The sequence below is a fragment of the Mustelus asterias genome, chromosome 16 (assembly GCF_964213995.1).
Source record: "Mustelus asterias chromosome 16, sMusAst1.hap1.1, whole genome shotgun sequence".
NCBI lineage: Eukaryota > Metazoa > Chordata > Chondrichthyes > Carcharhiniformes > Triakidae > Mustelus > Mustelus asterias.
The window spans coordinates 14,808,175-14,833,180 of record NC_135816.1 but is presented as its reverse complement, the minus strand read 5'-3'; the positions used below and the strand labels follow the sequence as shown (position 1 = coordinate 14,833,180).

Genomic DNA, 25,006 nt, shown 5'->3' with positions numbered 1-25,006 from the left:
ACATTGAATCCTATTTTGGTTCCTGAATAACACCCATAGCAGCAAAATAATGGATGCTACAAAGCCTGACTTCACAACCCAAAACTCTAACCCAGAGTTCGTTCAACAGCAACTTCTAAACCCGTGAACTTTACCATCGAGGACAGGGACAGCAGATACATGGGAACACCACCACCTGTAAGCTTTCCTCCAAGTCACACAGTATCCTGACTTGGAAATATATCGCCGTTCCTTCACTGTCGCTGGGTCAAAATCCTGGAACTCCCTCCCTAACAGCACTGTACGTGTACCTACACCTCAGGGACGCAGGAATTAAAGAAGGCCGCTCACCACCACCTTCTGAAGGGCAATTAGGTACGGGTAATAAAAATGCAGGCAGAGCCACATCCCACAATGGGTAAATAAAAACCTCAATATTTCACTATCTTATCCACACCACTCCCCCTTGATCCCTCAAGTCATATTTTCTCATTTGTTCCAGAGTTGCCGTTCCTGATGCTCAGCCTGTTGTTACCGTGGTGAATCTTTCTTTCACTATTACCAAATGCCTCTATTTTGGCCTTATTAACTAACTAGTAATTCCCGATTTCTACTCAGTCTATTTCCTCCCATTTTTACTCGATTACTATCTGTCCTTTCCACTGGGACACTGGTCCCACTGCAGCTCAGTTGGAGCCTATCCCACAGGGCAGTATTCAAGCCACTGTCTCATAAAATGGAACCTCCTCCTTCCCACACCAGACTTACAGCCAAAATTGCATTTCCTTCATCTCCCTCTTCCAATAGTCATTAGCCCATGGCGCAGCTAATAATCCCTTGGCTACAGCTCTTGTGGCCCTGCTTTTTAATGTAATTCCCAGCTACTGATACTCCCAGGAAAGAGCTTCTTTCCTTGTTCATCCCTATACCTATTCCTGACATGGTCTACAACAGCTTCTAAGCCCTAACTTCTTTCAACTTCTTTCCCTAACAAAATTCCTCTCCAGTTGCTCCAATGATATCCTTTATCCCGGCATCAGGTCGGCTCATTATTGTGGCAGTTCAGAACGCTATCTATCCCCTTAAATACTGATTTCCTTATGAGTCAAGGCTTTCAATTTTGCTCTTTCTTTTGAACAGCATAAATGGTTCTTAGATCATAAGACCATAAGAGATAGGAGCAGAATTAGGCCATTCGGCCCATTGAGTGTGCTCCGCCATTCAATCATGGCTGATATGTTTCTCAACCTTCATTCTCCCACCTTTTCCCCGTAACTTTGATCCCCTTATCAATCAAGAACCTATCTATCTCTGTCTTAAATACATTCAATGACTTGGCCCTCACAGCTTTCTGTGACAATGAATTCCACAGATTTACCACCCTCTGACTGAAGAAATTCCTCCTCATCTCGGTTCTAAAGTGTCATCCCTTTATTCTGAGGCTGTGCCCTCAGATCCCAGTCTCTTTGACTAATGGAAACATCTTCCCCATGCCCACTCTATCCAGCCTCTCAGTATTCTGTAAGTTTCAAAGAGATCCCCCCTTATCCTTCTAAACTCCATCGAGTACAGACCCCGAGTCCTCAAACGATCCTTATACATTAAGCCTTTCATTCCCAGGATTATTCCCATGAACCTCCCCAGACCCTCTCCAAGGCCAACATATCCTTCCTTAGATACGGGGCCCAAAATTCTTCAGTCAGCATTCTGGCTGTCCTCTACACAATTTTCCTCCTTATCTTCTCAGGTAGCAAGTACATTGTGAACAGTCGCTGAATGGCACAGAACATGGCCATTGCTGAAAAGAGAGATGTATTGTTGATGCTTTTCACCTTTCACTCATCATAAGGACAAGAGGGAATTACTTGTCCTTGATAGAGTGGATAGAGGAAAAACTTTGGTGGCATGTCTCTCTTTTCAGCACTAGTTAAGTATGTTGTGCATGTTGGCCTGAACCAGTGCTTGCAGGGCCTCCTTATTCAGTCAACCGTCAGCCTTCTGACTATCATTCACATTCTCCTCCTCCGCAACCTGTTATTTTCTCTGAGATGTGTCAACTGTGGAGAAGCCTTTCTAATGTGATGGAGGGTCCCTAGCTCCCATCCCAGCTCAGGGACTTCCCAATGCTATGATCCTGCTCATCGATACATTTTGTAAAGCATTGGAAGCCTAGGGAGACAGTTTATTTACACAGTGGACACATTCCTCTTTGGGGAAAAGAGTATCCATAGCCAGAGCTCCCTGGATGACTGGAAATATAGAGGTTAGAAAAAAAAACAGAACAATGCAAAAATATAAAGTTCATCATCCAGTCGGGAACCAAGCTGAGGATAAAAAGTACACAGCAGATCGAAAAGAAAAATGAATGAGAGAAAAAACAATGAGACCAGACAGTAAATACTGTGGCCGATTCTGCCATGAGTGACTCATCTCCTGACTCCCTAAAGCCTGTCCACCATCTACAAGGCATGTCAATGGAATACTCTCCAATTGCCTGGATGAGTGCAGGTCCAACAAAATTCAAGAAGCTCAACATTATCCAGGACAAAGCAATCCCTTGATTGGTGCCATATTTACCACCTTATACTCTCTCCAACACTGAGGCACAGTGGTAGCAGTGTGTAGCATCTATATGATGCCCTACATCAAGGATCCTTCGACAGCACCTTCTAAACCTGCGTTCCCTACCATCTAGAAGGACAAGCATTCTTTCTGGTTGTATCACAGCTTGGTATGGCTCCTGCTCTGTCCAAGACCACAAGAAGCTACAAAGGTTCGTGAGTGAAGCCAAGTCGATCACTTAAACCAGCCTCCCATCCATTGACACTGTCTACACTTCCCACTGCCTAGGAAAAGCAGCCAGCATAATCAAAAATCCCATACACCCTGGACATACTCTCTTCCATCTTCTTCCATTGGAAAAAAGATACAAAAGTCTGAAATCACCTACCAACCAACTCAAAAACAACTTCTTCCCTGCTGCCATCAGACTTTTGAATGGACCTACCTCGCATTAAGTTGATCTTTCTCTACACCCTAGCTATGACTGTAACACTACATTCTGCACCCTTCCCTTTCCTTCTCTATGAACGGTATGCTTCGTCTGTATAGTGTGCAAGAAACAATACTTTTCACTGTGTACTAATACATGTGACAGTAATAAATCAAATCAAATCAAAGACCAGCAGAAACATGGGAACACCTGCAAGTTCCCCTCCAAGTCACTCAGCATCCTGACTGGGAAATATATCGCTCTTCCTTCATTGTCACTGGGTCAAAGTCCTGGAACTCCCTCCCCGACAGCACTGTCTACATGACATGGACTGCAGCTGTTCAAGAAGGCAGCTCACCACCACCTTCTCAAGGGAAATTTGCGGTGAGCAATAAATGCTGACTTTGTCGGCAAAACCTAACATCCTACAAAGGACCCAAAAAAAGTTTGAATATGAGAATAGATTAGTATCTAACACTAAAGTGAATCCAAAAGTCTTTAATAAACATGTAAATCGTAAGGGCATGGTCAAAGAAAGGGTGGGTTTGATTAGCAGCCAAGCTGGAGGGTTTCTTGTGGTGTGATTGAGGGGCTGAATGAATTACTTCACATCAGTCTTCACTAAAGAAGAGGACACTGCCCAAGTAGCAGTAAAGAGGGAGGTAGAAGCAAAAGCATTACAGGATGAAAATAGATAGAGGAACATTCAAGTTACCAAGTCTTATTAGGGTGCATCCTAACTTACTGTGGCAAGTAAGGGTGGAAATAGTGGAGGCTTTTCCAATCCTCCTTAGATATGGAGGTGACAGCAGAGGACTGGAGAATGGCAATTTTTACATCCCTGTTCAGAAAGGGAGAGAAAGTTAAGCCTAGCAACTCCAGGCCAGCGAGCTTAACGTCAGTGGTGGAGACACTTTTGGAGACACAAATCCGGGACATACTTAATGTTTATAGAAACGCAGCATGGTTTTTTTTAAAGACGAATAATGTTTGACTCATTTTATTGAGTTTTTTTAGTAAAGTGACGGGGCGGGTTGATGAGGGTAGTGTGACTGATGTCCACATAGGGGCTGGGATTAGAACTGGGGAGTGTGTTCACTAACCTCTGCAGGTGGCAAAACAAGTTGGGGGTATTAACTATTAGAGCAAGTGAGTACAAAAACACGGAAGACATACTGAACACTGGTTAGACCTGAGCTGGAATATTGGCTGGAATTCTCCCGTCCCGCCCGCCATGGGAATTGTAGCGGGCAGGGGGGGCGGGGGGGCGGGGGGGGGGGGGGGCGGCGGACCACACAAAGGTCCATTGACCTCGGGCGGGATTCTCCGGTTCTGAAGTGAGCGTGACTGGAGAATCCCGCCCATTATGTTTAATTCTAATATTGATGTCACAGTGTTGGAGAAGAGATTTGCTAGAATGATAACATGAATGCAGAAGCTCAGTATGTGTAAAGACTGGAGAAACTGCCCTTGTCTTCCTGAGCAAAGAAGACTAAGGGCAGATTTAAGAGACTTCTTCAAAATCACGAATGGTTTTGGTAGAGTAACTAAGAAGAAACCATTTGCCTGGACAAAAGCTTTGTTACCAAGGATAGAAATTGGCTGGAGGGCCGGAGGCAAAATAAGGAGAAATGTGTTGACACAGCAAGTTATTGTGATCCGGATTTCACTGCCTGCAAAGCTGCTGGAAGTAGATTCAGCAATAACTTTCAAAAGGAAATTGAATAAACTCTTGAACAAGAAACATTTGCAGGTACAGGGAAAGAGATGGGGAGTGGTTCGCGTCAGATACCCCTTTCAAAGAGTCAACACAGGCACCAAGGATCAAAAGGTCTCCTTCTGTGCTCTGTGATTCAGGTTGTATTATCCAATGCTTGTATGATACTACAGAGTTCATAGGCAACACTAGGCACAGTGATATTAGAAAGTGCTGGTGCCAACCAGTCAAAAAACATACAATAGACAGTTTAGAACCATTTATAGCCTTTTTACACATCAGTAATGCTTCTCCCAGACTAGTGAAGGAAGCAGCAGCCTTCTTAGATCCACTGAAATCAATGGCAGGAAACTGGGCACAGCGTAAAACTGACAGTACGTTCTTTCTCTTGCCCTTTCCACACTACCTCTTGAGATTAGTTTCACCCTCATAACTCAGGGGCTGAATAAACCCCAACCTAGCCCGGCCGGAGACTGCTATCCCTCAGGCCAGTTCACAGTTTGCTTGGGGATACGGAAAGTCAGATTAGATGCTTGGTCCAATTCCCTGAGTTCCGCACTGGTTCAAATTACCACCTCGTGTCCCCTCCACTCCCTACCATCCACCCCATCCTCTTCCAAACACAAACGCATGTGTGCATGCACACACACACGCGCACAGACACATGCGCACAGACACATGCGCGCACACACATGCATGTATGCACACATGCACACACATACACACATGCACACACATGCACGCACACACACGCACAAACACACAAAGCAATACGAGGTCAGCCACCAATCATTGTAGGCTGTGCACAAGATGATTGCTTTACCATCTGAGCCACTCACATGCCATGCAATACCATAGCAAACCGCTCTAACTTTCACTCAAAGACTGCCAATAATTGTTATGTTTTGAAGTGCTTAGTTATTTATATACACGTTAACCGTGGACCGTAAAATGGGTATATGCAGCAAAAACACGGTAGCCCTCCAAGCGGACTGTGTGCCCTACACTAACTCTATGCATTTTACGGTCTCGGAATGGTGTATATAATGTTTTCTGGAAATAGATCAGCGATCGTACGAGCACATCGCTCTTCCATTTCCACCCCCCTGATAGAAAAACAGGGTCTTTTTTTAATTGAAATCCTTTATCCCCTTTTGGACCAGAGATTTTTTTTGGAATAAAAAGAGAATAAAAAGGGTCTATTAAAAAAAAGCGAATAGTGATATATGCACCATGGCATCAGACTGGGACCGAAAATGCACAAAGGTGAAGGTTTAAAAGACCAACCTTGGCGAAATATCGCATCCTTGCTGCATAAAGGCGCCCAGAGAGAACCAGAGACTGTTAAATATTCCAAATTCGTTGGTCTGGTCGAGACTTTGGGCATCGGCTCCGTCTTCGTACTCCTCCGTTTGCCACTCATAGGGGCTGAATCTGCTCACCAGGAACAGCACCACACTCACGCCAATGTACGCAAACACAATGCACATCCAGATCTCATACGCCAAGGGGTCCAGGAAGGAGAAAACCCCCGGCTTGGACTTCTGCGGTTTTTTAATCATGATGGAGATCCCCAAACTCATGAAAGGTTTGGAAAAGTCAATGACCTCCTCCCGCACCAAAGTGATGGTCAATGGGGCGACTGCGATATCTGCTTTCTGAAAGACAAAGAGTGTCAGAATTAGCAGTCATTTCACTGCCCAGATACTCATTCACTTCTACCTTCTGATGTTCAAAATTAACCAGACAATGCACGGTGAATATTCAAAAACTACGCCGTCATTGCTTGTGCACAAGGAGGACAAAACAGTGGCTCTCACTATGATGTTCTGACCAGGTTCCGTAAAACAGTTTCAATTACAGCGTTCTACAGCCAATACACACCAGTTAAAACACCAATTGCATTAGTGTTTGGTGTGCACTTTCAACCAATACAAATCAGCATCTTTTCGATCCTTAGTTTGCAGATTTATCGCTATACATGCAGATGTACAGAGTCCTTGACATTTTAACACACAATGTTCAGTAAACACCTTTATCCTCCCTAACCACAAACCGTACCCAGAAGTGGGTCTCGATATGTACTTATGCTGATCAAGCAGACCCACACCTTTCACCTGCTAACGGCTCACTCCAACTCCTACACTGACACCATGTGAAATCATTCTGGCCAACATCTGTTCCCCAATAAACAAGGTCAAGTCAGCCAAACTACTGGCTGATTATCTCATTGCTTTTTGTTGGAATTTGATGTGCACACATCGGTTGCTGTGTTCACAATAATGAAATGTACTTAATTAGTTGTGGTGCAGTTTGGTTGGATATGAGGCTGTGAAAGGTGCTATGGAAATGTAAGTTCTCCTTCCTACTTAATAAGACCTTTTCTGCAGGCAGAGGGGAAGACTCCAGGGAGTACTCCTCCACACTTTTTCCAATAGTGTCTTGGGATCCTTCACATCTCCCTGAGAAGACTTTGATTTAAAATGAAAGATAACAGCCGGAATTCTCCCGTCCCGCTCGCCACAAGAATTGTAACGGGCAGGGAGCGGACCATGCAAAGGTTCATTGACCTCGGGCAGAATTCTCTGGTTTTGAGACGAGTGTGGCCGGAAAATCCTGCCCAACATTTCTGACAGTGCAGCACTCTGTCAGTCCTGCCCCTGACAGTGCAGCATTCTCTCAGTCCTGCCCCTGACAGTGTAGCACTCTCTCAGTCCTGCCCCTGACAGTGCAGCATTCTCTCAGTCCTGCCCCTGACAGTGTAGCACTCTCTCAGTCCTGCCCCTGACAGTGCAGCATTCTCTCAGTCCTGCCCCTGACAGTGCAGCACTCTCTCAGTCCTGCCACCTGATAGTGCATCACTCCCTCTAGTCTTCACAACAGCCCCTCAATTCTGTTGTTTTACACAGTACTCCCTTATGTCCTTTTGATAGTGCAGTGCTCCCTCAGTTCTGTCCTCTTGACAACGCAGTACTCCCTCAGTAATTTGGTCTGTTTGACTGGCTTTACTGCAGCCAACCCAACTGAGTAGAAGCTCGACCAGGGCCAGCTGACCTCATTTCCCAGTTCACAACTGGAACGATTGGAAACACTCCCACTGAGGCTCCACATTGCAGATCACAACCACTCACTGTGTAAAGCACAATTCTCTTCATCTGCAGGGTTTGCTATTTTATCCATTGTCTCACCTAGTTATTTTTTCATCTTGTTAATTAATATGTAAATGTCAAAAGTCCATAAACCCATCATTCTCAGATGACCTGTAATTTTCAGGTAATGTTTAGGGTCTCAGGTGCCAGCTAGCTCCATGTGTGCACAGACCTGTCTTAGACAAGGGGCTAAATTTCATACATTTCTCAGAGGATGGCAGCCCTGGATTGGCTGGTACATCCCTGGTATAACTGAATGATGCCCCCAGCCACTGAGAGCCAACTACTGCAGCACTTGTTTCAAACTGTGCTTGGAAAGTAGTTCTTACTACTCGAGACAGATGGAGAGAAACTTGGTTGTCAAAGGTTGTTACGCTTATTAGTAACAGAATAAATAATGTCACAACATTGTGACTGGGTCTTTTTTGCTTGAAGTTACATTTAGTGTGAGGTACGTTAAGTAGCTGTCTGCTCAGCCTGTCTAATTTATCCAGAAATCACTGCTCTACACTGTGTAGTGGGCTCCCTCTGTATACAGGGCTGGACGCTCCCTGCACCCGGGATGTCAGCTGTGGCTAAGTTGGTACTCATCTCTGAATCAATGGTTCAAGTCCCAATGCAGGGCAGTTTGCACAAATATCAGTCAATGTAAAGGAACCCATGGTCGTGCTTTGAAGAAGAGTACAGGTGGTGCTCCTCATGTCCTGGCCAATAATTATCTCAAAGGCATTACGACAGATTGTCTGTTCATTATCATTTGCTGTTTATGGGAGTTTGCTGTGTGCAAATTGGGTGCCACATTTTCCACTTACCACAGTGACTACACTTAATAAATACTTCATTGGCTGTAAAGCATGATGAGGCATCTGGTTATTGTGAAAAGCGCTATATACGCTGTACACACTGGGCTTCCACTATACTGGGCTTCCTCTGTAAACTGGGCTCTTACTGTACATTGGGCTCCTACTGTACGCTGGGCTCCCTCTGTATGCTGGGCTCTCTTTCAGTACACTCTATGGTGTGTACATACATTGAGTCCCAATCCTGCCACTGGGCTCCTCAATTCATGGATTTCTACAGCTGAAACAAAACAAACACAGACTAGAGGAAATAGCAGCAGGGAATGCTGGGAAAGTTCAGCAGTCTTGCAGCATCTGCTGAGGGAGTTAACATTGCGAGTCTGTACAACTCTTCTTCAGAGCTTCTGTCACCTTCTGAACTTGCTGTGCTCCGTGCTCTTAGGTCCAACTCTGACTTTGTGATCAAACCCGCTGACAAGGGTGGTGCCGTTGTTGTCTGGCATACTGACCTCTATCTCACAGAGGCTGAGTGCAAACTCTCAGACACTTCTTCCAATCTCTCCCTGGGCCTTGATCCCACCATTGAACACCACCGGCTGTCACTCACCTCATCTCCTCTAGAGATCTTCCCTCATAGTTCCCCAATGCCCCAGAGCCCACTTCTACCACAAACAGGAATGTCCTGGTAGATCCATTGTGTCAGCCTGTGCCTGCCTCACTGAACTTATTTCTTCCTATCTTGACTATTTTCTCTTCTGTTGTCTGGACCAGAAGAATGCTGCCTTCTCTGTCAGCGATACCAGTCATCTTAAGACTGAAAGGGGTGACACGGTGGCACAGTGGTTAGCACTGCTGCCTCACAGCACCAGGAACCCAGGTTCAATTCCAGTCTTGGATGACTGTGTGGAGTTTGCACATTCTCCCTGTGTCTGCATGGGTTTCTTCCGGGTGCTCCGGTTTACTCCAATAGTCCAAAGATGTGCAGGTTAGATGGATTGCCATGGAAAATGTGCAGGGTTACAGGGATCGTGTGGGGAGAGAGCCTGGGTAAGATACTGTCAAAGAGTCGGCGCAGACTCGATGGGCCGAAAGGCCTCTTCTACACTGTAGGTTCTATGAATGGTTCAGTCCGCACCGCAGAGATTGCTCAGGGACAGTGCTCAGTGTAGAGGTGTTTCTGTCGACTGTCTTTGTTTTTTGGGGGCCATTTAATGTTTGCTCAAAGCCAACTGCCTACCACACAGGACGCAAGACGAATAGTCCAAGGATGGTGGCACATAACACAGGCCACACCAGCATCAAACTCACAGAATAGACGAGCTCTCCGACCATCCCATTCCACACTTTGGAATCTGGATCCCTCGCTCCGTATTTTCCGTCTGCCACGATTGCGAGTTTGTACTTGAAGCCCACGTGTTTGGCGATCTCCGCTGCCAACTCTACGCAGTAGCCCTCGTATTTATCATTGCCCTCCAGCTGGTCATGGTTTTTCTTCAACATCACGTAAGGCGGTTCCTGCAGACACCAAGTAGAAAGTCAACAGGGTCACACCTTTACATCATTTCCTGTTCATCCAACACCCACCCAACCTCCCAGGGTGCCCTCTTCCACATGGAGGTGCTCATCCAAATGGCTGCTATCGGCATCTTTTATTTTTATTCATAGCATAGAATCCCTACTGTGCAGAAGGAGGTCATTCAAGCCTGCACTGACAACAATACACCCAGGCATTATCCCTGTAACCCAACATATTTACCCCGCTCATCCCTCTAACCTATGCATCCTGGGACACTAAGAGGCAATTTAGCACGGCCAATGCACCCAACCCGCACATCTTTGGACTGTGGGAGAAAAACAGAGCACCCGGAGGAAACCCACGCAGACACGAGGAGAACGTGCAGACTCCACACAGACAGTGACCCAAGCCGGGAATCGAACCGAGGTCCCTGGAGTTGTGAGGCAGCAGTGCTAACCACTGTGCCACCCTTCATGCAAAGGTTGCTGACTCGGCCAGCATTGATCGCCCATCCCTTGTTGCCCTTGAGAAGGTGGGGGGGTAAGCTGCCTTCTTGCATCACTGCAGTCCCTGTGGTGTAGGTACACCCACAGTGCTGTTAGGGAAGGAGTTCCAGGATTTTGACTAAGTGACAGTGAGGGAATGGCGATATATTTCCAATATATATAATCTGGAGCCTAGACTGTGAACAATCACAGGCGGCTTTGCTGCTACGCTCCATTCCATCACACACAGGATCCGAGTGGAATCCTGGAGTGTCCCAACTCAGAATAATGAAATCCGGGATCAAACTTGCTCTGTGCGGACTGAGCATGTACATTCACCCAACCAGTGACTGCCTCAAACCAATCAATTATTTTAAGATCAACAGGAAGGTAAGCTGGCAGGAGGATATCAAGAGATTGTTCAGAGAGAAAGCCAAGTTAAGTCATTGACGAAGGAGGTGGCAGACGGAGTACAATGTGAGGAAGTTTGAAATTATCCACTTTGGCAGGAAGAATATAAAAGAACATTTATTAAAAATGGTGAGTGACTGGAAAATATTGACATTTTAGGAAGAATTGGGAGTCCTTGCATATAAATTACAGAAAGTTAATATAGAAGTACAATAAAACATCAGGAGGGCAAATGATATGATGGCCTTAATAGGTAGAAAGTTGGGCCTTAAGTATAAGGTAGCATTTCTGTAATGTTATTGAAACTTACAGGATACTGCGAGGCCTGGACAGAGTGGATGTGGAGAGGATGGTTCCACTAGTAGGAAAAACTAGAACCAGAGGGCACAACCTCAGACTAAAGGCACAATCCTTTACAACAGGGATGAGGAGGAATTTCTTCAGCCAGAGACTGGTGAATTTGTGGAACTCTTTGCCGCAGAAGGCTGTGGAGGCCAGGTCATTGAGTGTCTTTAAGACAGAGATAGCCAGGTTCTTGATTAATAAGGGGACCAGGGGTTATGGGGAAAAGGCAGGAGAATGGGGATGAGAAAAGTATCAGCCATGATTGAACGGCGGAGCAGACTCGATGGGCCGAGTGGCCTAATTCTGCTCCTATGTCTTATGGTCTTATAGAGGCCTTTGGTTAGATTACACCACAGGTGCTGTGTACAGGGGTCACTTTAGCTCAGTTAGCTGGACAGCTGGTTCATGATGCAGAATGACGCCAACAGTGCAGATTCAATTCCTGTACCAGCTGACCTTCTCAACATTGTCCCTCACCCGAGGTGCTGTGATCTTCAGGTTAAATCACCAGCAGCCTATGGCCATCTGGGGTGATGGCGACTTTACCTTCCTGTGTACAGTTTTGGTCCCCTTACCTAAGGAATGATATACTCACCTGAGAGCAGCTAGCAGAAAAGTTTATTTGATTGGTTCCTGGGGTGAGGGGGACTGTCTTTGGAGGAGAGATTGAATAGAAATGGGCTTATCCTCTCTGAGGTTTAGAAGAATGACAGGGGATATTATTACAGCAGACAAAATATTGGAGGATGTAGATATATTGGAGGAATTGTTTTACCTGAAGAGCCTTGAGCACGGCTTATAGCCTTACGATAAGAAGTCGGCCACTTAAGACCATAAGATGGTGGAGCAGAAGTAGGCCATTCAGCCTATTGCATCTGCTTTGCCAGTCACTGAGCTTTAGGACTGAGGTGAGAATTCTCTATATAGATGATGGTGGATACTCAGTTGTTATATATGCAAAACTTAGAGGGATAGAATTTTGTACATCAAGGAAATGAAGGAAATGGGAATAACGTGGGAAAGAAAATGTTCAGCCCAGATCTTATTGAATGTTGGAGCAGGCCGAAAGGGCCATCTGGCCGACTCGTGATCTCATTCTTTTGTTCACATGATTGAATTATTTGCTCTCATGTTCTCCAGTCTACGCCAACACCCAGTTCCTGAAAGTGAAACCTTGAACCTATTCATCCACAATTTCCCGAGAGTTTTTACTTTCCACAGCTCAATGTCTTTCTTTCATTAATGTTTCCTGTCGATGGAACTCATTCTACAGGGCACAAATCCCGAGTGGTTTCACTCACATCACTGGCTACAAACAAACGGGGAGTGACCAGGCTGCGCTACCCTCACTCCCAGAGCAGGTCAGACTGGGAGTGAGGTCGTGTCCCTCAGGACTTGAGACAGAACACCTCAATTCCCGCTGTGTAAACTATTTGTGTTGGTCTCCGAATTGTGTAAGGCCAGAAGATCTGAGCTATACTGCCAGGTGCTTAATTGTATTTTGTTAGTACTAAGAAACCCTATAGTGCAGAAGGAGGCCAATCAGCTCATCGAGTTTGCACCAACAACAATCCCACCTAGGCCCTATCCCCGTAACCCCACATTTATCCACTAATACTGCTAACCTACACATCCTGGTACACTAAGGGGCAATTTAGCATGGCCAATGCACCTAACCCGCACACCTTTGGACTGTAGGAGGAAACCTGAGTACCCGGAGGAAACCCATGCAGACACGGGGAGGACATGCAATCTCCACACAGTCAGTGACCCAAGCCGGGAATCGAACTCAGGCCTCTGGAGCTGCAAGGCAGCAGTACTAACCACTGTGCCACCAAAGCACCCAGAGATAGCATTAGTCTCTCATGGAAATAAAGAGCTTGACTACCAGCTTCTTAAACCTGCGCTCACATTTTGAAAGGATTGTTTGTTCTACCCAAACATGACAGACATGATTTGAAGCTGGAGATTTCCTGAATGTTTGCTGATGTGATCTTTTCAAATGGATTTCACATTGGGCTTCAGTTATCCAGCATCAGACGTGCATCTCAACTATAACAACACAGCTCGGGGATCTGAATGCATGTAGCATTCAAAACAAAACGGATGAGCTGATTGAGATAAACAAGTACGATGTGATAATCATTGCAAGGACATGGTTGCAGGATGGCATAGATTGAGACCTGAATACTGAAAGATAAGTGACATTTAGGGAGGGCAGCAAACTAGATAAAGGTGCACGGGTAGCTCTTTTCATCAAAGATGGTATTAGCACAATTACATTCCAACAAGAAATAAAAATTCTAAGGGGAGGACCCACCATCCAAGGTTAAGTAAAAAAATTAAAATATAGTATCAAAGAAAAAGCATTTACTTGCTCAAAGATGGGTGGCAGGTCAGAAGATTGGACAGAATATAAAAAACAGCAAAGAATGATGAAAAGATTAACAAGGAAGGAAAGTTAGAATACAAGAGACAGTTAGCTAGAAAAGAGACTCTACAGATATTTTAAAAAGAAAAGATGTAACTAAGTGGGTGTTGGGAATTATTAATGCAAAATAAGGAGGTTCATAGCTCCTTAAAAGTGGAGTCACAGGTGGACAGGGTGGTGAAGAAGGCATTCGGCATGCTTGATTTCATCGGTCAGAACATTGAATACAGGAGTTGGAATGTCTTGTTGAAATTGTACAAGACATTGGTAAGGCCACACTTGGAATATTGTGTATAGTTCTGGTCACCCTATTATAGAAACAATATTATTAAACTAGACAGAATGCAGAAAAGATTTACTGGGATGCCACTGGGACTTGATGGTTTGAGTTATACGGAGAGGCTGGATAGACTGGGACTTTTTTCCCTGGAGGGAAGGAGGCTTGGGGTGATCTTATAGAGGTCTATAAAATAATGAGGGGCATAGATCAGCTAGATAGTCAACATCTTTTCCCAAAGGTAGGGGAATCTAAAACTAGAGGGCATGGGTTTAAGGTGAGAGGGGAGGAGATACAAAAGGGTCCAGAGGGGCAATTTTTTCACACGGAGGGTGGTGAGTGTCTGGAACAAGCTGCTAGAGGTAGTAGTAGAGACGGGTACAATTTTGTCTTTTATAAAGCATTTAGACTGTTACATGGGTAAGATGGGTATCGAGGGATATGGACAAATGCGGGCAATTGGGACGAGCTTAGGGGTTTAAAAAAAAGGGCGGCATGGACAAGTTGGGCCGAGGGGTCTGTTTCCATGCTGTAAACCTCTATGACTCTATGCCTCCATGACTAAATGGAAGGGAGGGAGGAACTGAAGAAAATTACAATCACCAGGGAAGTGGAAGTGAGAAAATTGTTGGAACAGGGATTGACAAGTCACGGGTCCCAATGGACTTCATCCTAGGTCTTAAAATAAGTGGCTAGTGAGATAGTTTATACATTGGTTTACTTTTCCAAAATTCACTAGATTTGGGAAGGCTCCATTAGATTGGAAAATAGTGAAAGTAACTCCTTTATTCACAAAGGGAGGGAGACAAAAAGCAGGAAACTATGGACCAGTTAGTTTAATATCTGTCATAGAGAAAATGTTAGAAGCTATTATTAAAGATGAATGAGATAAATTCATTGTAATCAGGCAGAGTCATGAGAGGATAATCATGTTGAACCAATTTATTGAAGTTTTTTGAAGGAGTCACATTGTGCTGTGGATGAATGGGAACTGGTGGATGTACTGCACTTAGATTTCCAGAAGGCATTTGATATGGTCACAGATCAAAGGTTATTGCGGAAAATATATCATAGTGTAGTGGATAATATTTTGGCATGGTTAGAAGATTAGCTAACTAACAGGAAACAGAGAGTAGGCATAAATGGTTCATTTTCTGGTTTGCAAGATGTAACAAGTAACGTGTCACGTGGAATAGTACGAGAGCCTTAACTTTTTACAATTTATATAAATGACTTGGATGAAGTGACCGAAGGTACAGTTGCTAAATTTTCTGGTGACATAAAGTGTTACAGGGCCGTCACAATATTTTTCTTGTATTTAAAACTATTGTTCCCCTCAAGTAGCTAGACAAAGTCGCAAAGTGGTTTCAAGATGATTTATTGAGAAACTGCAGCACTACAAGACTCCTACTAAGTCATTCAGACCAGTCAGAGTGCAGAATTCCGAAATACACAAGCAATTATAGTTTCAACTTCAATTACAAGTAATAAGTATATACCAATAAAAGTATAGGAGTTATCTCTATTCAATCACAGTTATTGATTAAGGTTACACCATGCATACATAAGGATATAATGTCCAATTATAACTTGTGCATGTTATATCATCAAGCAATGATAGCTATATCTCTGAACAATGGTAAATCAACCTCCCTTTCCATTGTTCCTTGTTCTAATGGGTAAACATGAGCTGCAGCTGCACATTGTTCAATTAAATGGTCCTTGACTCTTATCTGGGTCTGTTTTAATCAAGACCTGTGGTTTCACATATTTTTCCATGTGCAGCTTCTGTGATTTTTAAACTTGTGTGATTAACCCTTTCACCATGATAGGTAGAAAAGTAAAGAATAAAAAAGAAGCATACTACCTCCACGTGACACACGAGAAATTGACGAGCTTTGTGGTGTAGAGGGATCTGGGTGTCCTAGTGCACAAATCATAAAAGGCTAGTATGTGTGGGGTACAAGAAGGGGAATTGAATGTAAGGTTAGGGAGGTTATGCTTCAGTTATGCAGGACATTGGTGAGACCACATCTAAAGTGCTTTGCACAGTATTGGTCTCCTTATGTAAGAAAGGATGTAAATGCATTGGAAGCAGTTCAGAGAAGGTTCATTAGATTAATACCAGGGATTAATAGCAGTAAAACATCCCTATTTGTGTACTTAATGAAATAGTCATGGTAATGAGTGATGTAGATCATGATATAACAGTGACATGAGCTGTCATATGCGGGACACTGGGTAGAGAGAATGGAACAGACTGTACTCATGAGACGCGTAACTACTTTGTAACCTATCTTTCATGTACTGTTAATAACCCAGGTGCAGAAAGGAGTTGATGGGGAAATGGGTCTTGGTGTGGTTAGGATACTGGAAATTGTTTAGGATGAGCTGAAGGTTGCAAAGTGTGTCAGCTGGGAGGGAGATAACCTCATGGGATGACACTTCCATCTGAGATCTGTCTCAAGAACACAGCCTGAGCCTCTGTCACTCCTTGCAGCTGTCACATTGCCGTAGTCAGCCAAATCTCTTCAGTCCTGTGCTAAAACTTTATGTCGACATCACTGATGTTTCAGTTACTGAAAGATGTCAGAGTCTAACACTTTTAAATGATAGTTTCTCTGGATTAACCCTATTTCCGCTGGTGGAGAAACTTCAGGAGAAAATGGGTAGAAACTTATCATTAGAGCCAGTCTATCCAGTACTGACGGCAGGAAACACTTCTTCACACTTAGAGGAAAACTGAAGTTCCCTCCCCACAAAGCTGCTGAATCTGTGGGATTAAATTCTAAAAGTTACATCGGAAACTGATAGACGTTTTAAACGAAGACCGAAAAGGCTGGAAATGCTCAGCACGGTTGGCAGGGTCTATAGAGAACGAGAGGTAACACTTTGGGTTAATGAGGTTTCTGAATCGTCCATTGACCTGAAACGTTAACTCTGTTTCTCTCTCCACTGATGCTGCCTGACCAGCTGAGTATTTTCAGCATTTTCAGTTTTATCTTCAGATTTCCAGCACCTGCAGTATTTCGCTTTAGTTATGGTAGCATTTTATGGGAGGACATTGAAGCTTACAGAACCACAGCAGGTAAATGGAGTTAGGATGCCTATCAGCCATTGACTCGATAAATGGCAGAACAGACACAATAGACTGAATGATCTCCTCCTGTTAATATGATCCTTGAAGCCTTTCAGAACTTCGTGTCCCATGCAGCATACATTGTGTAACTATTTCAGGAGAATACCTTAACAACAGGAGAAGGTTCAGTCCCTGGAGCCTGTTCTGTTATTCAATGAGATCATGATGGGTGTCTGCCTTATTGCTATCCATCTGCCTTGGCTGCACATTAGGAAATGTGAGAAGTTTGTTGTTCCAGTGCTCAGGTCACTCAGAAACCCAATCATTAATAATACTCAGAGCTGTAACACTTACTAAGATTGTCGTTACAAAATACGTTCGATTCTGGATGCCGCTGGTGTCGTTGCCAATGTGATGATCCCCTGTAGTCGCGACAAACTTGTCATCTTCGTTCCAATAACCAATCTGTAAAATGCAGTGTTAATAGCAAGGGCAACGTGACAAGGAGGTGATTTGATTTGCTCGTCGTCTGTGACAAATAATGCTAAAGTGCCACTGCAAATATACCAGAATCGGGACACTCAATAAACCTATCACTTCATACCCATCTTCTCAGAATAGCCATCAGACCACCTGTCCATCTCATCTTATCCCTCAAACCCACCTCCTCACCTTCACTTAATATCCCTCAACCCCATCTACCCACCTCGCCATACCCCTCCAAACTACACACCCACCTTCTCTGCATCTTCCAAACCCATCTGCATCCTTTTGAACAATATCTTTGGAAGTACTAGTGATTTGAGAGGATGGGTGGATTCAACGGATGAGTAGTTTGAGGTACAATGGGGAACAAGTGATGTGGGGTATGGATGGGGTGAGGGTATGGATGGGGTGAGGGTATGGATGGGGTGAGGGTATGGATGGGGTGAGGGTATGGATGGGGTGAGGGTATGGATGGGGTGAGGGTATGGATAGTTTGGAGGTACTGTGTAATAGACATTTACCTTTCTAATTCCATCGCTTTTCAGCTCCAGCACATTGACGGTGTAGTTGGTCCGATGTCCGTATTCATTAAATTGAATGTTCCCAGTCAGCCCGTCACTGCGAACCTGGAGGGCAATCAAAAATAAAACAAATGTTATCATGAACAGGGAGCTTTACTCTGTATCTAACCCCGTGCTGTACCTGTCCTGGGAGTGTTTGATGGGGAGAGTGTGGAGGGAGCTTTACTCTGTATCTAACCCCGTGCTGTACCTGTCCTGGGAGTGTTTGATGGGGACAGTGTAGAGGGAGCTTTACTCTATATCTAACCCCGTGCTGTACCTGTCCTGGGAGTGTTTGATGGGGACAGTGTAGAGGGAGCTTTACTCTATATCTAACCCCGTGCTGTACCTGTCCTGGGAGTGTTTGATGGGGGACAGTGTAGAGGGAGCTTTACTCTATATCTAACCCCGTGCTGTACCTGTCCTGGGAGTGTTTGATGGGGAGAGTGTGGAGGGAGCTTTACTCTGTATCTAACCCCGTGCTGTACCTGTCCTGGGAGTGTTTGATGGGGAGAGTGTCGAGGGAGCTTTACTCTAACCCCATACTGTAGCTAACTGGGAGTGTTTGATGGGGGACAATGTGGAGGGAGCTATACTCTGTATCTAACCCCGTGCTGCACCAGGGACCCGGGTTCATTCCAGCCTTGAGTGACTGTGGGTGGGATTTTCCGGCCTCGCTCATCCCTCAACTGGAAATTCTCACCTAAGGTCAACGGACCTTTGAATGGTCTGTCCCCCTGCCTGCTATGATTACCGTGGCAGGGTGGGAAAATTCCCTCCAGTGTGTGTGGGGTCTGCACGTTCTCCCCGTGTCTGCATGGATTTCCTCCGGGTGCTCCGGTTTCCTCCCACAGTGCGAAAGGCATGCTGGTTTTTTACAAAGATGTGTAGGTTAGGTGGATTGGCCATGGTAGATGTGTTGGCTTGTGGGTTAGGGCAGGGGGCGTGAGCCTGGATAAGATGCCCTTTTGGTCGTCTGTATAACCTCGCTGGGCCAAATTGCTTTCTTCTGCACTGTAGGGATCCTTTGGTTCTATCTAACTCCATGCTCTTTCTGCCCTGGGATTGTTTGATCAGACAGTATTGAGGGATCCCCAGAAGCTGCCCTGTGACGGTGTAATACCTGCTGTAAAGCTCGTTGAATGTCTATCCCTTGACCCCAAGGCACGGCCGGGTTTGCCAAACAATCTCCCGCGTTGCCTCTCCGCGAGATGTCGATCCGTGTCTTGCGCAGATACTTGAAGGCTTCCGATAGCACGAGTACTCCATCAAAGGTCATGGCTGATGTGTACTGTCGGAATGGAAATGGATATGGAGTGTGAGTGAGCACGTGTCTGAGAACTGGGACGCGAGAATCCGGAGATTGCCTTGGTGAAATGTCTCAGACAAGTGAGAAGCTGGCAGGGTGTGAACAGTAAGCTGCTGAAATCCTCAAGTGCCTGAAAGACTCACTCGATCAATAGGGGTTTATTCTGACAGTGTTATCTGGGCTGTTAGTGCCTCTCTGCACATTTTAGTCCTGGGCAGCCACGTCAGTGGACAGGATACACTGAGCTCTGAACCTGCACACAATTAACAATCACAGCAGGACCCAGAAGGAGTTCATTTAAGATGCACCCTCCACCCATCCCCATCCCATTAACAACCCATCTAAAGTTACAAGCCAGCAATTAGAATCAGCCCCAAGAGGGAGATCACACTCTATATCCAGTTCTGCATTTCAACCTCATCCCTGACTCCCAGACCCTCCTCCTCCCTTTCTTCAATAGACAGTGTTCTCCCCACCCCATTTCCCATAACGCTGACGGTAGATTGTGGAGCCTGGCACACCTTGTACTGAGAATGCGACTATAAATATTGAGGCAAGGTCACACTGGTATTCTCTTGCCCAGAGCCTGTCAACGCTCAGTTATTGAGCATGTTCAGGACTGAGATGGATCGATCTTTGTGCTGTACAATCAGGGAATCACAGGGTTGTGGGGGGAGGTAGGGCAGCAAGTGGAAGTTTGGGTGGTTCAGGGGTACAGTTGCTTTGCGAGTACTGTGCACATGCATTTACTTTTCCAATTCCATCACTTTTCAACCCCAACTCATTGACAGTATCTTTGATTTGAAGGAAGTATTTATTAAATTTCCTCTGCTCTCTCTTGAGTGCGATCACATTATTCCCGTAATGCAGTGATCAGAACTGTGTGCTGCACTCCAGTTAATATACATTTCATACTGTACCAGCCATAACCTGCTTGCTCTTAGATTATCTGTCTTTGTTTATAAGGTAAAATATCCCTTATGGCTTGTTAACCACCTTATCTACGTGTTCTGCAGCCTTCCCCTGAGTGAAGCATGTAGCAGACTGGAGGGACCGAATGGCCTTCACCTATTCCTATTTCTTCTGTCCTTATTAACAGTTGCTCTGAGCCTCGACCACATTATTTTCGCTGAGCAGGGGTGACTTACTGACTTCATGAGGAAAGATTGAATATTGAATGGGGGAGTGAGCTGTCCATTGTACTGAAACCTCTTACCTTCAGTTTATGCCCCTCAATTCCCTGATACTCTTTGCCATCCAGTTTCTTCCAACGTTGCAGGAATTTTGAGACTTGAGCACTGTCAGGCCGCACGATCTGAAAGCCAGTCACATTCGCCCCTGCGTATTGGAACTTATCCAGATCCATGTCCAAGAAACCCTTCCACACAAACCAAACAAAGAGAAGCAGGTTACCTGCGGGTGCCACAGCGGCCTAGGACTGTTCAATAGTTAAAGGCAACTGAGCTGGGAGCTGGGGCAGCGCGGAGGCACAGTGGTTAGCATTGCTGCCTCACAACTCCAGGGGCCGGGGTTAGATTCCCGGTTTGGGTCACTGTCTGTGTAGAGTTTGCACATTCTCCCCGTGTCTGTGTGGGTTTCCTCCCGGTGCTCCGGATTCCTCCCACAGTCCAAAGATGTGCAGGTTAGGGGCATTGGCCATGCTAAATTGCCCCTTAGTGTCCCAGGATGCGTAGGTTAAAGGGATTAGCGGGGTAAATATGTGGGGTTACGGGGATAGGGCTTCGTTGAGGTTGTTGTCAGTGCAGACTCGATGGGCCAAATGGCCTCCTTCTGCACTGTAGGGATTCTATGATTCTATGAGTCAAGGCTGGTCTCTCACTGAGCTGGGATTCGGGGCTGGTCTCTCACTGAGCTGGGATTCGGGGCTGGTCTCTCTCTCACTGAGCTGGGATTCGGGGCTGGTCTCACTCTCACTGAGCTGGGATTCAGGGCTACGCTTTCACTGAGCTCGGATTCGGGGCTGGTCTCTCACTGAGCTGGGATTCGGGGCTTGTCTCTCACTGAGCTGGGATTCGGGGCTGGTCTCTGTCTCACTGAGCTGGGATTCGGGGCTGGTCTCACTCTCACTGAGCTGGGATTTGGGGCTGGTCTCTCACTGAGCTGGGATTCTGGGCTGGTCTCTCTCTGAGCTAGGATTCGGGGCTGGTCACTCACTGAGCTGGGATTTGGGGCTGGTCTCTCTCACTCACTGAGCTGGGATTCAGGGCTGGTCACTCACTGAGCTGGGATTTGGGGCTGGTCTCTCTCACTCACTGAGCTGGGATTCAGGGCTGGTCACTCACTGAGCTGGGATTCGGGGCTGGTCACTCACTGAGCTGGGATTCGGGGCTGGTCTCTCACTGAGCTGGGATTCGGGGCTGGTCACTCACTGAGCTGGGATTCGGGGCGGGTCACTCACTGAGCTGGGATTCGGGGCTGGTCTCTCACTGAGCTGGGATTCGGGGCTGGTCTCTCACTGAGCTGGGATTCAGGGCTGGTCACTCACTGAGCTGGGATTCGGGGCTGGTCTCTCTCTCACTGAGCTGGGATTCGGGGCTGGTCTCTCACTGAGCTGGGATTCGGGGCTGGTCTCTCTCTCACTGAGCTGGGATTCGGGGCTGGTCATTCACTGAGCTGAGATAGAGGGCTGGTCACTCACTGAGCTTGGATTCGGGGCTTGTCTCTCACTGAACTGGGATTCGGGGCTGGTCACTCACTGAGTTGGGATTCGGGGCTTGTCTCTCACTGAGCTGGGATTCAGGGCTGGTCTCTCACTGAGCTGGGATTCGGGGCTGGTCTCTGACTGAGCTGGGATTCGGGGCTGGTCTCTCACTGAGCTGGGATTCGGGGCTGGTCACTCACTGAGCTGGGATTCCGGGCTGGTCATTCACTGAGATGGGATTTGGGGCTGGTCACTCACTGAGCTGGGATTCGGGGCTGGTCACTCACTGAGCTGGGATTCGGGGCTGGTCTCTCACTGAGCTGGGATTCGGGGCTGGTCTCTCACTGAGCTGGGATTCGGGGCTGGTCTCTCACTGAGCTGGGATTCGGGGCTGGTCACTCACTGAGCTGGGATTCGGGGCTGGTCTCTCACTGAGCTGGGATTCGGGGCTGGTCTCTCTGAACTGGGTTTCAGGGCTGGTCTCTCACTGAGTTGGGATTTGGGGCTGGTCTCTCACTGAGCTGAGATTCGGGGCTGGTCTCTCTCTCACTGAGATGGGATTTGGGGCTGGTCACTCACTGAGCTGGGATTCGGGGCTGGTCACTCACTGAGCTGGGATTCGGGGCTGGTCTCTCACTGAGCTGGGATTCGGGGCTGGTCTCTCACTGAGCTGGGATTCGGGGCTGGTCTCTCTGAACTGGGTTTCAGGGCTGGTCTCTCACTGAGTTGGGATTTGGGGCTGGTCTCTCACTGAGCTGAGATTCGGGGCTGGTCTCTCTCTCACTGAGCTGGGATTCTGGGCTGGTCTCTCTCTCACTGAGCTGGAATTCGGGGCTGGTCTCTCACTGAGCTGGGATTCGGGGCTGGTCTCTCTCTCACTGAGCTGGGATTCGGGGCTGGTCTCTCTCTCACTGAGCTGGGATTCAGGGCTGGTCACTCTCTGAGCTGAGATTGAGAGCTGGTCACTCACTGAGATGGGATTCGGGGCTGGTCTCTCACTGAGCTGGGATTCGGGGCTGGTCTCTCACTGAGCTGGGATTCAGGGCTGGTCTCTCTCTCTCTGAGCTGGGAATCCGGGCTGGTCTCTCACTGAGCTGGGATTCAGGGCTGGTCTCTCACTGAGCTGGGATTCGGGGCTGGTCTCTCACTGAGCTGGGATTCAGGGCTGGTCACTCTCCTGAGCTGGGATTCAGGGCTCGTCACTCACTGAGCTGGGATTCGGGGCTGGTCTCTCTCTCACTGAGCTCGGATCATTTAAACTGCCCCTTATCCTTCTGTCAATTACTTTAAATCTCTGCCCTTTGGTTTTTCATGTTTCTCTGAAAAGCAATTGGTTCTTATTATCTACTCTATCTAGTTTTCCATAATTTTATACACTTCAGTAAAATCTCCCCTCAGAATCTTCTGCTCCAAAGAAGATAACCTCAGCCTTTACAATCTTTCCCCTGTTGTAAAACTGTATTCCCAACAACATCTGTTTAAATTTCCTCTTTTCCCTCTCGAGCGCAATCACATCCTTAGCGGAATGCCGTGAGCAGAAATGTTTGCAGTACTCCAGCTGTGGTCTAGTCAGTGTTTTATATTATCCTCCCATCACCTGGGGAAAGTGCTCTGTTTTAAGTAATAAAATATCCCGTTTGCCTTGTCAGCCACCTTTGCTACCTGTCCAGCTGCCTCCAGGGATCGATGGGTATGCAATCCCAGGTCACTCTGTTCATCCACAGTTCTCAGTATCTTGCCATTTATTGAGTATTCCCTTATCTTGTTTGACCTCCCCTAATGCGTCTCTAGATTGAATTCCGTTTGCCTTTTGGTACTCACCTGACCTGTCCACTGATACCTTCCTGCAGTCTACAGCAATCCTCATTGTCAACCACACAGCCAATGTTTGTGTCATCTGTAAACTTCTTAATCCTCTCCCCCAACATTTCAGTCTGAATCATAGAATCCCTACAGTGCAGAAGGAGGCCATTTGGCCCACCGACTCTCTGACGGAGTACCTTACCCAGGCTCTCTCCCCCACCCTATCCCCGTAACTCCACACATTTACTGTGGCTAATCCCCCAAACCTACACATCTTGCGACATGAAGGGGCAATTTAGCTTGGTCAATTTCTCTAACCTCCACACCTTGGAACAGTAAGGGGCAATTTAGCATGGCCAATCCACCTAACCTGCACATCTTTGGACTGTGGGAGGAAACCAGAGCACCCAGAGGAAACCCACACAGACACGGAGAGAATGTGCATGCCGGAACTTTTACGCTGTACCCCAGTCAGAAAAAAAACACTTGTTGACTATTACCTCTTTGCTTCCTACCACTGAACCAATTCTGGATCCAACTTGTCACTTGTCCTTGAATTCTGTGGAGTTTTTGTTTTTTTAATGACCTGGCTGCTGGGGGGACCTTGTCAAAAGCCTCACTAAAACCCCTGTGGATGCCATCAAATGTACTACCTTCATTCCCTCCTCAAAAAATTCAATCAAAGTAGTCAGACCTCAACCGTCTCGTACAAATCCACGCTGTTTAATTTGTGCCTTATAAATGACGATTTATACTTTCCTTCAGAAATCATAGAATCCTACAGTGCAGAGGGAGGTCTTTCGGCCCATCATGTCTGCACTGACCACAATCCCACAAAGGCCCTATCCCCATAACCCCATGCATTTACCCTAGCTCGTGCCCCTGACACTAAGGGGCAATTTAGCATGGCCAATCCACCTAACCCGCACATCTTTGGACTGTGGGAGGAAACCGGAGCACCCAGAGGAAACTCATGCAGACACGGGGAGAACGTGCAAATCCACA

At 46.4% G+C, this 25,006-nt stretch overlaps 1 protein-coding gene across 1 annotated transcript in view; it reads right to left on the bottom strand.

Moving 5' to 3' along the window:
- Positions 1-25,006, bottom strand: part of LOC144505017 (glutamate receptor 1-like) — a 224,252-nt gene that overhangs the window by 97,376 nt on the left and 101,870 nt on the right. Inside the window, exons 6-11 of the mRNA XM_078230666.1 lie at positions 20,753-20,914; positions 19,351-19,518; positions 18,189-18,293; positions 17,536-17,646; positions 9,946-10,152; positions 5,976-6,346 (exon numbers count right to left, since the gene is read on the bottom strand). Coding sequence (XP_078086792.1) covers positions 5,976-6,346; positions 9,946-10,152; positions 17,536-17,646; positions 18,189-18,293; positions 19,351-19,518; positions 20,753-20,914 — 1,124 coding nt within the window. The remainder of the gene's footprint in view (positions 1-5,975; positions 6,347-9,945; positions 10,153-17,535; positions 17,647-18,188; positions 18,294-19,350; positions 19,519-20,752; positions 20,915-25,006) is intronic.